A 12646-nucleotide genomic window follows, 5' to 3' on the forward strand; every position below is an offset into this window, starting at 1 on the left:
TAGGAATAAGTGAGATGATGTAAAGTGCTATAAATAAGTTACATAAATGTAGATATTTATATATAATAAAAATATATATAAATTTCTATATAAGTAAGTGATTGTTGTAGAAAATTCAGCTAGTGATTCCTAAAGAATCTGGCTTAGACCTTGTAGACTCAAAAGGCCAAGTCTTTCCAGTCTGCACTCACCCAGTAACCAAACATTACTGCTTTGTGTCATGCATGCCCCTCTCCAATACTCAACACAGCCTATGGGCAGCATTTCAGCAGCAATGCTTAGACTTCTGTCTTTTGTTGTGGTTCAGTTGTTTTCAGTCGTATCTGACTCTTAGCGACCTCATTTGGGGGTTTTCTTGGCAAAGATACTGTAGGAACAGCTTGCCATTTCTTTGTCCGATTCATTTTACAGATGAGATACTGAGGCAAACGCCCAGGATCACACAGTCTGAGCCTGGATTTGAACTCAGGTCTTCCCGACTCCACCGCACCACTGAGCTGCCCTAGAGTACTACCTAACCAGATTAAAATGCCATTGGGAATCATTTAACAAAACAAACAAAATATATAAAAATTCACTAGAATGAAGATAATGTCAATCTGTGGTTTTCTAAGCCTGTGGCAGTCTACAGTGATCCTTACACACCTTGGCTTTGATCTGAGTTTTGCCATCAGGACTCTAGGTCATTTTCATTGCTCTCTTTGGACCTCCTCCATCCTTTAGGTCTTGTTTATGCTACAGTGATCAGAATTACAAAAGGCATTGGGAGGAGGGGGAAGGGGCACAAACCAACAGAAAACACATGGGCACAGAACAAGGGGAAGAAGGCAGGTCTAAGGCAGCAGTTTTGTTGAAAAAAGATCTGGGAATTTTAGTGACCCACAAGCTCCCTGTGAGTCAGTAGTGGGACTCAATAGATAAGAAAGTGAATTTCTAGGCTCTATTAGGAGATGAATAGTGTCCAGGACTAGGGAGAGCATAGACCTGGTGTATTCTGCCCTGGTCAGATGACTTCTTGAGGATTGTGTTCAGTTCTGGGTGCAATGTGGGAGGAAAGGCATTGATTACTGGGGAGTATGCGGAGGAGAATAGCGAGGATGGTGAAAGGTGAAGATCAGCTGGAGGTACTAAGAATGTTTAGTCTGAGAGAGAGAAGGCTTCGGGGATAGTGCAGGTAGGAAAGGGCATAATTATCATCCAGCATTTTTTCATCGTGTGGAAGAGGTATTAGGCATGTTTCGTATTGGCTCCAGAGGATAGATCCCTGAGCAGTGGGTAGAAGGTGCGCTGACACACAGTTAGGCTGGATATAAAGAAAAACTTATGTAAGAGCTTTTTCCAACCTTTATTTAAGTCCTATGTAAATGTCACTGCGTGCGCTGAATGTATTGCGGGGCCTTGGGGAGATGCAAGCATCAATACGTTCCTCCAGCATGAGCTCAGAGCGATGGGACTTGTACATAAATAGCAGCTGCACAAAATTGGCTCTGACGAATCCCTGGAAGAAATACAAAGGGCCATGAACGTTCCCAGGGATGGAGAGATGTATTTCTGATTAGGGAGTGGGGTGAGGATCAGGGAGAGATCAGGAGAACCGGAATTTAAGATGAATCTTTAAGAATGGGCTAGATTTCAATGAGTGGTGATCCAGTTGGAGGAGGGCATTCTTGGTGATGGTTGGTGATGCTGTGAGCAATAGTAGAGAAAGGCGGCAGTGGGTGGGGGGTAGGGGCAGATAGGAGAGTGGGGGAAGGGGATGGCATATTTTTGGAATCATGAACAGGTCAGTTTAGCTGGAGTAGTATGATATGAGGCTGGAAAGTTGAAGTCAGATTTTGTATGGCCTTGAAGACTAAGCTGAGGAGTTTGGACTTAATTTAATAAATAATAGGGGGCCACCAAGGATATTTGAGCAGGGGAGTGGCATTTTGGTGGAAGTGCAAACAATGGTTAAGAGGCTATTGTAATAGTACAGGCAAAAAAATCACAGCCTGAACAGTTGGGTTAAATGTCAAGAGATCCTTCTAACCGTGACAAGGTTCTAGGACTTCCTTACAATTTGACCCATTCAAGAATGACCTGGGCTGCCTCAGGAGGCAGTGAGCTCCGCCTCTTTGAAGCCTTTAGGCAAAGGCTAGACAACCACTTGTAGGTGGGATTCTTGTGCAAGTACCGGTTTGACTAGATGATCTCTGGGGTCCCATTCAACTCTGAAATCCCATCAAGATAGAGAAATTGAATCAGCACAGAAATTGGGCTGCATGCTAGGGACTGAAGAAGGCATCAGAACCTCAAAGAGTCTCCCTGACAGTTTGGGTGATCCACAGAGAGCAGGGATGTCAGGAAGAGAACCTGGATTTTAGTTCTGCTTTTGCTACTGCCTGGCTTTGTGACCTTGGGAGAGTCATTTACCTTTCTTCACCTTATTTTGATCATCTATCAAATGAAGAGCATAGATTAGATCAAGGGAAGGGAACCTGTGGTCTCGAGGCCACATGTGGCCCTCTAGGAGGTCCTCAAGTGTAGCCCTCTTACTGAATCCAAACTACACAGAACAAATCCCCGTAATAAAAGGATTTGTTCTATATAACTTGGACTCAATCAAAGTCCAAAGGCTGCACACATGAAGCTAGAAGGCCACAGGTTCCCCACCCCTGGACTAGATGGTTTCTTTCCTACAGGTATAAAATTTCTGGGTCTTATTTTCCTTATCTATAAAATGAGGTATAAAATTCTATGAAATTCTGTGATCCCATTCTATTTTTCTGAAATGGGGTAAATATCTTGAGAGGAGGGAGAGTCTCATTGGATTAGGTTCAGTAGGAGTAACAGTAGTAGTAGTAGTACAAGCAGTAACAAATAACTGGCATTTGTGTGTCATTTTAGGGTTTGTGAAAGCAACTGTAGGTGAACTCCATTTTCTTATTTGATACTCACCATGCCCCTGTGGGGTATGTGCTACATAAGGTATTATTGTACCCATTTTACAGATGAGGAAACAGATTCAAAGAAGTTAAATGATATGTACAGGTCACATAGCTAGTGTGTATTAGAAGTGGGCTTTGAGGTCTCTTTTAATTCCTGAGTCACCACTTTCTCACTGGAATCAGGGGAGATAGGGATCTAGAAATAGTTTATGTGACAGAATCCTAGGAATGGGGTAGGTTGGAGGTATAGTGGTGGTTAGGAGATTACAGGATCACCAGACCTCAAGAGGAACAAGTGGTAGCCCCAAAAGCTGATGCCATTTTGGTCTTATTTTGCTTGGCTTTGGGGCAAAACTAGGATCAGGAGGTAGATGTTACAGAGAGGTAGACTTTGACTCAATAGAATGAAAACCTTCCCAGTGGTTAGCCCTCTCCAGAAATGGAATGGGAACTACCTGATAAAATTTAGGTTTCTTAACCCATCAGTGACTGGATAACTATCTGCATGGGACAGGCATTTCCTTAATTCCAATGCCTTCTCTCTGTTAGTTATTTCCAGTTTATCCATATATAACTTACTTTGTGCATATTTGTTTGTATGTTATCTCTCCCATTAGATTATAAACTCTTTGAGGGAAGGGATTTTTTTTGTATTTTGCCTCTTTTTCAACCCCCAGTTCTTAGCATAGTGCTTGGTCAACGGTAGGCACTTAATAAATGTTTATCGATTGGTTGTATGAGATGGTATGCTGGACTGCTTGTCTTCCCTGGAGTCCTAGGGTAATTCTAATACCTAATAATCTTTTGCTGTGAAACCTAAAATAAGACAAAATTTCTATTTCCAGTCAGCTGTGTGACTTTGGGAATCCCCTTTCCTTCTCTGGGGTTGTTTTCTCATTTGTAAAATGATAAAGTTAGCCTGGGAGAAGTCAAGACTTATGACAGTTATCTTTAAGTATTTGAATGTATAAGGAAGAGGACTGAGACTTGTTCTAGTTAAACACCAGTGGACTTACCAGTCATGAAAACTAAAGAAGGGCAGGTTTAGAGGAGGTGAATGGAAAACCTCATGAGCTTTTCCAAAGTGATAGGGATGTCCTCAGGAGATAGTAAGCTCCCCTTCACTGAAGGTCTTTGAGCAGAGACTGGATGACTCACTGCTTTTTGGAGATGTTGTAGGGTTTTTAGCATAGTCCTTGGCACAGAGGAGGTATTTAATTTATACTTCTTACGTGCTTAACTGACTGACTAGAGAGGATTTCTTGTTCCTATGTGAGTTGGACTCAACGTCTTGAGACTTGAATTTCTGTGATTCTGGAGATTCTTTGGCCAGATGGATGGTCAGGTTGTTCTTGTTTGTCCTTTGTTCTTGAAGAGGACCGTGACATCAGAAAATTGATGCTGTGATGTGTAAGTTAGGATGGTCAGGTAGGTTTCAGAGGGAGCTTAGCCCTGGGAAACGCCCAATGGCTCAGATGGGGAGGGTCATTACTTGGATGCTACTTGCTCAAAACTTGGATAAGTCTTTCCTAATGGGACATCTATCTCTGCTTCAGGAAGAGATGAAGGAGACAGATGGCAGCCTCCTGGGTGACCCCAGCCAGACCCCTCTGGGCAAGAAGGAGACCACCAAGTGGCAGAAGCCTCGGCTGACCCGCAAGGCCCTGATGAAATGCTGTTTGGTGAGGTGGATCCTGTCCAGTGCTGCCCCGCAGGGGTCAGGTAAAGGGACTGGCAGAGAAGAGGGCTGGCTGATTTTGTACACAGGGTTTGGGCCAAGGGGACTCCAGAGCTATCTGTGTGGTCAGATCTGGGCTGGAGTTTCTAAGAATTCACATGGCCCCAGATGGAGGACCTGTGTTCAAATTCTGGCTCTGCCATTTGCTTACTGTGTGATGCTGGGCAAATCTTGAAGTGATGGAGTTGAACTAAACACACCCCTTCCCATCTCTAGATCCCTCTGACCTCCCCATGGGCTAAGTTCCTCTGTCTTCTTTTGTGAAAGTACATGTATTCACTCATTCACTCACCCCTCCATTCATCCCTCCGTTCACTGCTCATTCAGCAAAGACTTAGGAGAGTACAAAGAAGAGCAAGACCCCATTCCTGCCTTCATCCAACACACAGTTTAGTAGAGAAGGTAAGGCAAAGGAGACAGAGCTGCCATAAAAGGTATTGTCTACGTGCCATGTGGCTGTCCCAGAAAATGCTAAGAGTTTGGGAATGCTAAGAGTTCTAGGTGCTTAAAGCAGAAAGAGCAGATGATGATGATGACAGCTAATGTTCATAGAGTTCTTACTCTGTGCCAGGCACTGTGCTAAGTGCTTTATAATTATTATCTCATGTGATCCTCACAAAGCCCCTGTGAAATAGATGTTATTATTATCCTCATTTTACAGATGAGAAAACTGAGGTTAAGTGACTTGTCCAGGGTCATACAGCCAATAAGTGTCTGAAGTCAAATTTGAACTCAAGTCTTCCTGACTCCAGGCCTGGCACTCTCTGCGTTGTACCAACTAGCTGTCCCTGCTTCCAGCTGAGGGACTCTGGGAGGAGGAGAAGGCACTGAACTGAACCTTGAAGGACAGCTTGAGTTTCAAGAGGAGAGAATGAGGGGATGGGGTAGGGTGGGGCTGGGAGGAAACTGAGAATGCTTTGGAAAGCATCTGGCTGTGACTCCATGCTAAGTGAATTCCTATAGTTTATTTGCGGAAAGTTGATGAATAAGTACCACGGTCTACCAGGAAGAGATATAATGGTTCTGGGGCCCAGTGGCATCCAAGGGAAGCCCAGGCATCCAGGGAAGAAGTAGAGAACAGGGAAGGAATTGGAGGCATATTTTTTCTTTCTTCAGGAGTGGCTGATCAAGCCATCAGTAAACATCTTTACAGTTTAAGCTCCCAGAATGCACCAGGCACTGCGCTAGGTTCAGAGGATATAAAGACAAAAATGGAATCATCCCTACACTTATGTTCTATTAGGGAGAAACGGGTGCAATGATAAATATATATACACATACATGTGTGTAAATGTAAGTAAATATATGTGTCTATATGGGTAAATATAAATACGCACATATGTGTATGAACATAAATATATGTGTATGTATACGTGTGCATAGATGTAAATGTGCACATGTATGTGCATAGATATACATGTGCACATGCATGTGCATAGATGAAAACGTGCACGTATGCATGTGTAAATATAAATAAATATGCACATATCTATATCTATAGATATCTCAGAACAATTTGGGAGGGTGGTGGTGGTGGTGGTGAAGAGAGCACCAGCAACTTGAGGGAGGAAGAAAAGAAAGGCCTCCCATATAAAGTGGCACTGAGCTTGGCCTTAAAAGGGAGTTTGGGATTCTAAGAGATGAAGCTATGAGGGAGTAAGTGTATCACAGGCATGGGGCACAGCCTATGCAAAGGCATGAAGGCGGGAACATTATGCTATGCACTAAAGATACGAAGACAAAATTAAAAAAAAACAAAAAACCTCTTCCTTTGATGGAATTCTACTGTCTAACAACATATAAACATATAAATAAAAACAAGTGACAAAGTTTTTTACTTTTATTTTGAGTTCTAAATTTTTTCCCTCTTTCCAGCCCCTCTTCCACCCATCAAGAAGGCAAGCAGTGGGACACCCATTATACTTGAGAAGTCATGCAAAACACATTTCCATATTAGCCATAAGTACCAGTAATTCAAGGACCAAGACGATTAGGGTGATGGAGATAGGCTCCTGAAGGAGGTTACAGCTTGAAGGGAGTGGAGGAGCCTTAGAGCTGCCAGTGAGGAGAGAGTAATTAGGGCACATTCACAGCCTGAACCAACAGTAGCAACTGATTGGAAAAAGAATGAGAGCCCAGACTTCCCCAAGAGCTAGGAAGAAAGCACCTGGATGAGGTCTAGCTAGGTCAGTCAGACGTCTAGGGGTCTCAGATATAAAAGCAGCCCAGAACTTGACTCTATTAAACTAGATTCTAAAGTGTGCCCCTGGCTGTACCAGTCTGTATGGAGTTTCAGCCCAGCCAGAAATCTGCCCTGCCTGGAATAAAATTACTTCCAGTGTCTTTAGGGTGAGATCCTGGCAGCACGAAGAGATGGCAGATGAGGATGGAGGTAACATCTGAAGACCCAGTCCAAGAGCCTGAAGAAGGTGGCAGCTAAAACTGGGAGTGGGGACCTTTCCCCTTACACACTCAGATCAGGGGGATGGAAGGGAAAGGGGCTCTACCCTCTACTCAGGGGAGTAACCTTGGAATGACCTTGTCTTGGGCGCTCTCCCCTCACTCTGGCTGCGGAGAGCCAATCAGATCATTTTCCCAGCTGAGTTCTCTGCACCCTTTGTCCCCTTCTCCCCACCCCCATCCCCCCATCCCAGTTCAGGTAGGGCACAGGTTACAGACTAAATGATTCTTTCTCATCTCTTCACTTTCCACTATTGAAATTCTATCTCCCTCTGCTGGTCAGTCTGCAGATAGTCAGACCAGGGGTCCCTCAGGATGGGTATTCTATCATAAATTAAAAATCAAAAAACATCCTAGAATTCATCTAGGCCAACCCCATCGTTTTACAAATGAGGAAACTGAGACCCAGAGGATAACCCTATTGATGGCTAGGGACCACAGAATGACTGAGGAAGGCCAGAGAGTGGGAAGAAATAGGTTAGGATAGGGAAAGGTAGGGGAGAAGTTAGATAGTGCAGTGGATAGAGCACTGGGCTAGGAATCAGGAAGGACTCATTTTCATGAGTTCAAATCTGACTTCAGACACTAATTAACTGTATGACCAGGGGCAAGCCACTTAACCCTGTTTGCTTCAGTTTCCTTGTCTATAAAGTGAGCTGGAGAAGGACATGGAAAACTACTCTAATCTTTACCAAGAAAACCCCCAACAGAGTCACAAAGAGACTGAAACAACTCAACAACAACAAGGAAAGAGGTGGGTTAGAACTGGTGACCCGGGGAATAGCTTGTATTCTCTCTCCATTCCCAGGGAGTACAGAGTGGGGTCATATCTACCAACTGTTTCCTCTGAGACAAAGACAGTAGGAGGAGTGTGGCAGTAGAGAGGACACAGGTAAGGGGGGGGGGGGGTGGACATCTCCCTGTTCCAGTTGTAACCATGGGTAGGATTGAGTAACAGAGGCCCCTGCAAACTTCCTCGTGACAGTCTGGACTGTTGTCAGAGTTGAGGTACCTTAAAGGGGATTTGACCTTCTGAGAATGTTATTCTTGGATGACTAGGATCACAGAGAATCTGGGCCTCTTTCTTTCAGTTTCTAGAAATTGCTTCATCTATAAAATGAGCATGATAGAATTTATATTTCCTCAAAGGAGTGTTGTAAGCCTTTCAATACTAAAAACATGTAAATAATTATTCTAATGTCTGTAACATTCCCCTGATGTGGCAGTCTACTTTGTCAAGAAATCAAACAGAAGAAACCCTGGATAAGGAATAGATTGAACTCAGGAGGTTAGAGAGAGGTATTCAAAGCACAAAGAAATCAGTACAATTTGTTCTCCTAAGCTGGATAACAAGTCCATTCTGTGCACTGGTACCTGCCTTTCCTGTGAGCAGTTGATACCCCTATGAAACCCTCATTGTCTGTATGGTAAAGTCATTCCCACTGCATTTAAAGAATGGATTGCGTGTACTCCTCCTATTGCATTTAAGGATGGTATTTCAGAAAATTAAAACTTCGATGTTGTGCAAAGGGCTCAGGAGTTAGACTGTGACTTGTGTGGTCTTGGGTTTGGCTTTAGGTCTCCACTTCCCTGTCTGTAAAATAAGGCAGTTGAATTAGTTGATTCATAAGCTAGTTTTTGAACCTCAGTTACTCATTCCAGTGTCTATTACCTTAAATGTCAGGAAATTCTTCCTTGTATTTAACTTCATTTGTTCATTTAACAAATATTTATGGATCCCTTTCTATTTGGGTGGGGACAGTCCTCTAGGCTGGGTAGCTAGGTGGTACAGTGGATAAAGTGCTGGGCCTGGAATCAGGAATACGAGTTCAAATCTGACCTCAGACACTTACTAGCTGTGTGACCCTGGACAAGTCACTGAACACTGCTGCACTTTCCTCATCTGTAAAATGAGCTAGTGAAGGAAATGACAAGAAAATCCCAAATGCGGTCATAAAGAGTTGGATGGGACTGACATGACTGAACAAAAGGCTGGAGAGAAGAGAGATGGGGAAAGGGCATTATAGTTAGCATTGATATTTATTTGGCACTTTACAAATATGATCATTTCATTTTATCCTCACAATAACCTTGGGAGGTCATTTTGCAGATGAGAAAACCAAAGCAGACTAAGGGTGAATTTAATTGGCCACAGAATACATTTAGTATCTGAGACCAGATCTGAACTCAGATCTTTAACTCCAGTTCCAGTGCCCTATTCGTTACGCATATCACAGAAGCATTCTGGGTATGAGGGGATAAGGGCTTGAATTCAGGGCAGAGAAATTAGACTAGAAAGAGGGGACAAGTAGATTTGGGAGCTATAAAGAAGTATAAATGGATAGACAGACCTTCCAGACTCATTGGATGTGGAGAATGAGGAGGATGGAAGAGGCTGGCTTCAGAGATGTGTGTTCTTAATTCTCCTATCTTGGGGCCACATGGAATAAATAGTGCATAGAGTGTTGGAAGACTGAGGTCCAAATCTCTCCTTAGATACTTCCTCGTGAGACCCTAAGAAAGTCACTTATACTCTCTTAGTCCCAGTTCCCTCATGTGTAAGTGAGGGTAATAATGTCCCCCACCTCATAGGGTTGTTGGGAAGAGCAAATGAGCTATTTGCAGAACATTAGGCCAATCTTCTCTGTTTTTTTCCTTATCCTTCCCTTTCCTCTTGCTCTGAATTGGGATCTATCATTTCTATTAGGAGGCATTTGGATTCATGTGGTTCAGGCTCTATTATACATTAGGGTGTGGTCTTCTGGGCCTGTTGGAAAGGCAGAGCTATGTACAAGCGTCAGCTTTAGAAGCTCTTAGGAAGCTGGGGTGGGCAACAGAAGATGGAGGAAGGAGAAGGTGCCAGGTTAAATTTTGTGGGCTGAATGCCTCAGCCTTCAGGATTCTTCAGCTTAGTATTCAGTAAGCTATTAGTTAAGTACCTACTATGTGCTAAGTGTTGTGCTAAGTGTTGGGGTTTTGCAAAGAAAGGTAAAAGACAGTCCTTGGTCTGGAGGAGCTCATAATCTATGGGGTCCAGTGATAGGGATAATGGTAGGAGATGGCCCCCTACAGCCAAAGGTGATCACTACCTCCTCCTACTAAGAACTGTTCTTTGCTGACTGTGCCAGGTTGTGTGTGTGTGTGTGTGTGTGTGTGTGTGTGTGTGTGAGAGAGCCTGTGTGTGGAAGATAAGAGAAGCAGACTTAAGAGGGGTGCCAGAATTGGCCGACCTCAACTCTTGGACCCCCCCCCCCCAGCTCCCCATTTTTTATCACTGTACTGCCAAGAAGCAACGAGATTCTGCCTTCAGGGGTGACCTGAATGCACTGATATCACATTTCTCAGCTGAGAAAGCAGATCAGCAACACCTCCCTAGGCATTTACATAGCAGGACCAAGAATAGAACCCTGGAGGTCTCAGCCCTGGGCCCTAACCCCTGCACTATCCCATTCCCTGGGTGTGTGTGTATTGGGGGGTCTCCATGCAATCAATGCTACCAGTCTCCAGGGGAAACTAAGGGACATCTGGAGGGGATAATGGGAAAGGAGGGCTCTTCAAGACCTACCAGGAGGATGGAACTGAAGAGTGGTTTGGGAAGACTCATGAAGGCCCTACAAGCCAGTGGGAAGGAGGGAGAAAGTATGAGGGTTAATTTGGGCTTTCCCCAGAGGCAGCGTTTTTAGCTATGCAGTGAAGGATGGGACTTGAGCATGGGACCAAGTGAGATTCCCAAAGGAGGTGTTGGTAGAGGTGAGGTGGGGGTGAAGGGGTGGAAAAAAACCATGAGGCAGAATTAGGAGGTTAGGGCCCTGGCAATCAGGGTTGGTGCTGCAGAAAGACTTTGGAACTGGGCAAAGAACATTTGAGACAGAGAGAAATCAAGACAGACAGAGGGAGACAGACAGCCAGATAGAGAGGAGACGGAGAAATATTCTGGGGAAAATATAGGGAGACAGAGATCAAGGCAGAGGAGCAGAAACAGTGATAGAAAACTCTAATTACATGAACATCTAGATAGATACAGAAAGACAGAGAGAGAGGGATTGCTATAGGGATCGAGTGTAACTTAGGGCCCTGTGGAGAAGGAAGAGGACTAAAGAAAGAGACATTTGGGACAGGCCGGGTAGGCAGAGACACACTCAGAAAGGAGAGGGGAAGGGAGAAAGGAGAGAAGTTGGCCAGGTAGGGGAAGGTGAGCTAGGAGGACTCTGCGGCCCCAGGCCAAGCATCCCAGGGCAGGAGTGCCTGGGTGAGGGAGCTGAGGGGTTCTGTCCCTACAAAGCCCAGTGAGGAAAAAAGAAGCAGGATGCCTGGTCGAGGAGAGGACCTGAACCCAGACGCCTTGGGACCCTCCCGGGAAGCTGCTCTCCGACTCCGAGAATGCCAGCATGGCTGCAAGAAACACCTGGGAGATCTCATCAGCTTCTTCTTCCGATTCATTTCTGGGAACCTGGCCCGAGGTGAGGTGGCAGGAAGGGTAGGGGCCATTGAGGATACATGACCCTGAGCTTGGAGTCACTCTGAGGGACCCTGCCAGGATGGCCCACCACAGATGAGATCAAGTATTTCATTTGGGATGGAGGAGAAAGTGAGAAAGACAGAGCTGTGGGGTCTTTAACTTCAGAGGGTGTGCTACTGGGCCCTGGTCTGCTCTGGTCTTCAAAGAAATATGGTGAACAGGGCTCCTAAATATCGCCTAAAAGGGTCGGATGGGAAGGGTAGTAGTCTCCTAGATGACAGAAAAAGAATTTATCTGGAGCCCCAGTGGAACCTTGGAGTCTGTGGTGAGGTAGAAAGAGAGGGATTTGGAATCAAAAGACCTGGGTCCAAATTTCTATCTTGCCATTTACTATTTGGGTGATTTTGGACAAATCATTCACCTTTTTGGGTCTCTCTGTAAAACAAGGGAGTCTTTTGGACTATGTGACCTCTAAGATCTCGTCTAGTCAGTCAACAAACATTTATGAATCAGCACTTAGTATGCCAGGCACTGTCCTAATCCCTGGGCACAGTGCTAAGGTTATCTTAAAAGCTGTTATCTCTAAGTTTCTTTCCGGGGGTAATTTCTCTGATCTATAATCCTCTCTAGGAATGAAAATATCCCAAGCTATTAGAACAGGGTAGCTAGGTAGCATAGTAAATAGAGTGCCAGGCCTGAAGTCTGAGTTTTCCTGAGTTCAAATCTGGCCTCAGACACAAGCTGTGTGACCCTGGGCAAGTCACTTAACCCTGTTTGCCTCAGTTTGCTGGACCTGGAATTGGGAAGTCTTGATTTCAAATCTGGCCTCAGATATTTGCTAGCTGTGTGACTCACAAAATCACTCCATATCTATCTGTCTGCCTTAGGTTCCTCAGCTGTAAAATGGGAATAATAATGGCACCTGTCTCCCAGGGTTGTGGTGAGGGTCAAATGATATATTTGTAAAGCGCTTTGCAAACCTTAAAGAATGATCTAAATGGTCGCTATTTTTACTATAACTTAACAAACATGGATTAAAATCATATTTTGTGCAAAGTTCTG

General features: G+C 44.4%; 1 protein-coding gene across 3 annotated transcripts in view; it reads left to right on the forward strand.

Moving 5' to 3' along the window:
* KCNIP3 (potassium voltage-gated channel interacting protein 3) overlaps positions 1-12646 on the forward strand; it is a 156029-nt gene that overhangs the window by 22535 nt on the left and 120848 nt on the right. For all 3 annotated transcript variants that reach the window (XM_072634756.1, XM_072634755.1, XM_072634758.1), the window contains one exon: positions 4484-4649. In XM_072634756.1, coding sequence (XP_072490857.1) covers positions 4484-4649 — 166 coding nt within the window. The remainder of the gene's footprint in view (positions 1-4483; positions 4650-12646) is intronic.

This window comes from Notamacropus eugenii, chromosome 1 (genome assembly GCF_028372415.1).
Source record: "Notamacropus eugenii isolate mMacEug1 chromosome 1, mMacEug1.pri_v2, whole genome shotgun sequence".
In the NCBI taxonomy this organism is placed as follows: domain Eukaryota; kingdom Metazoa; phylum Chordata; class Mammalia; order Diprotodontia; family Macropodidae; genus Notamacropus; species Notamacropus eugenii.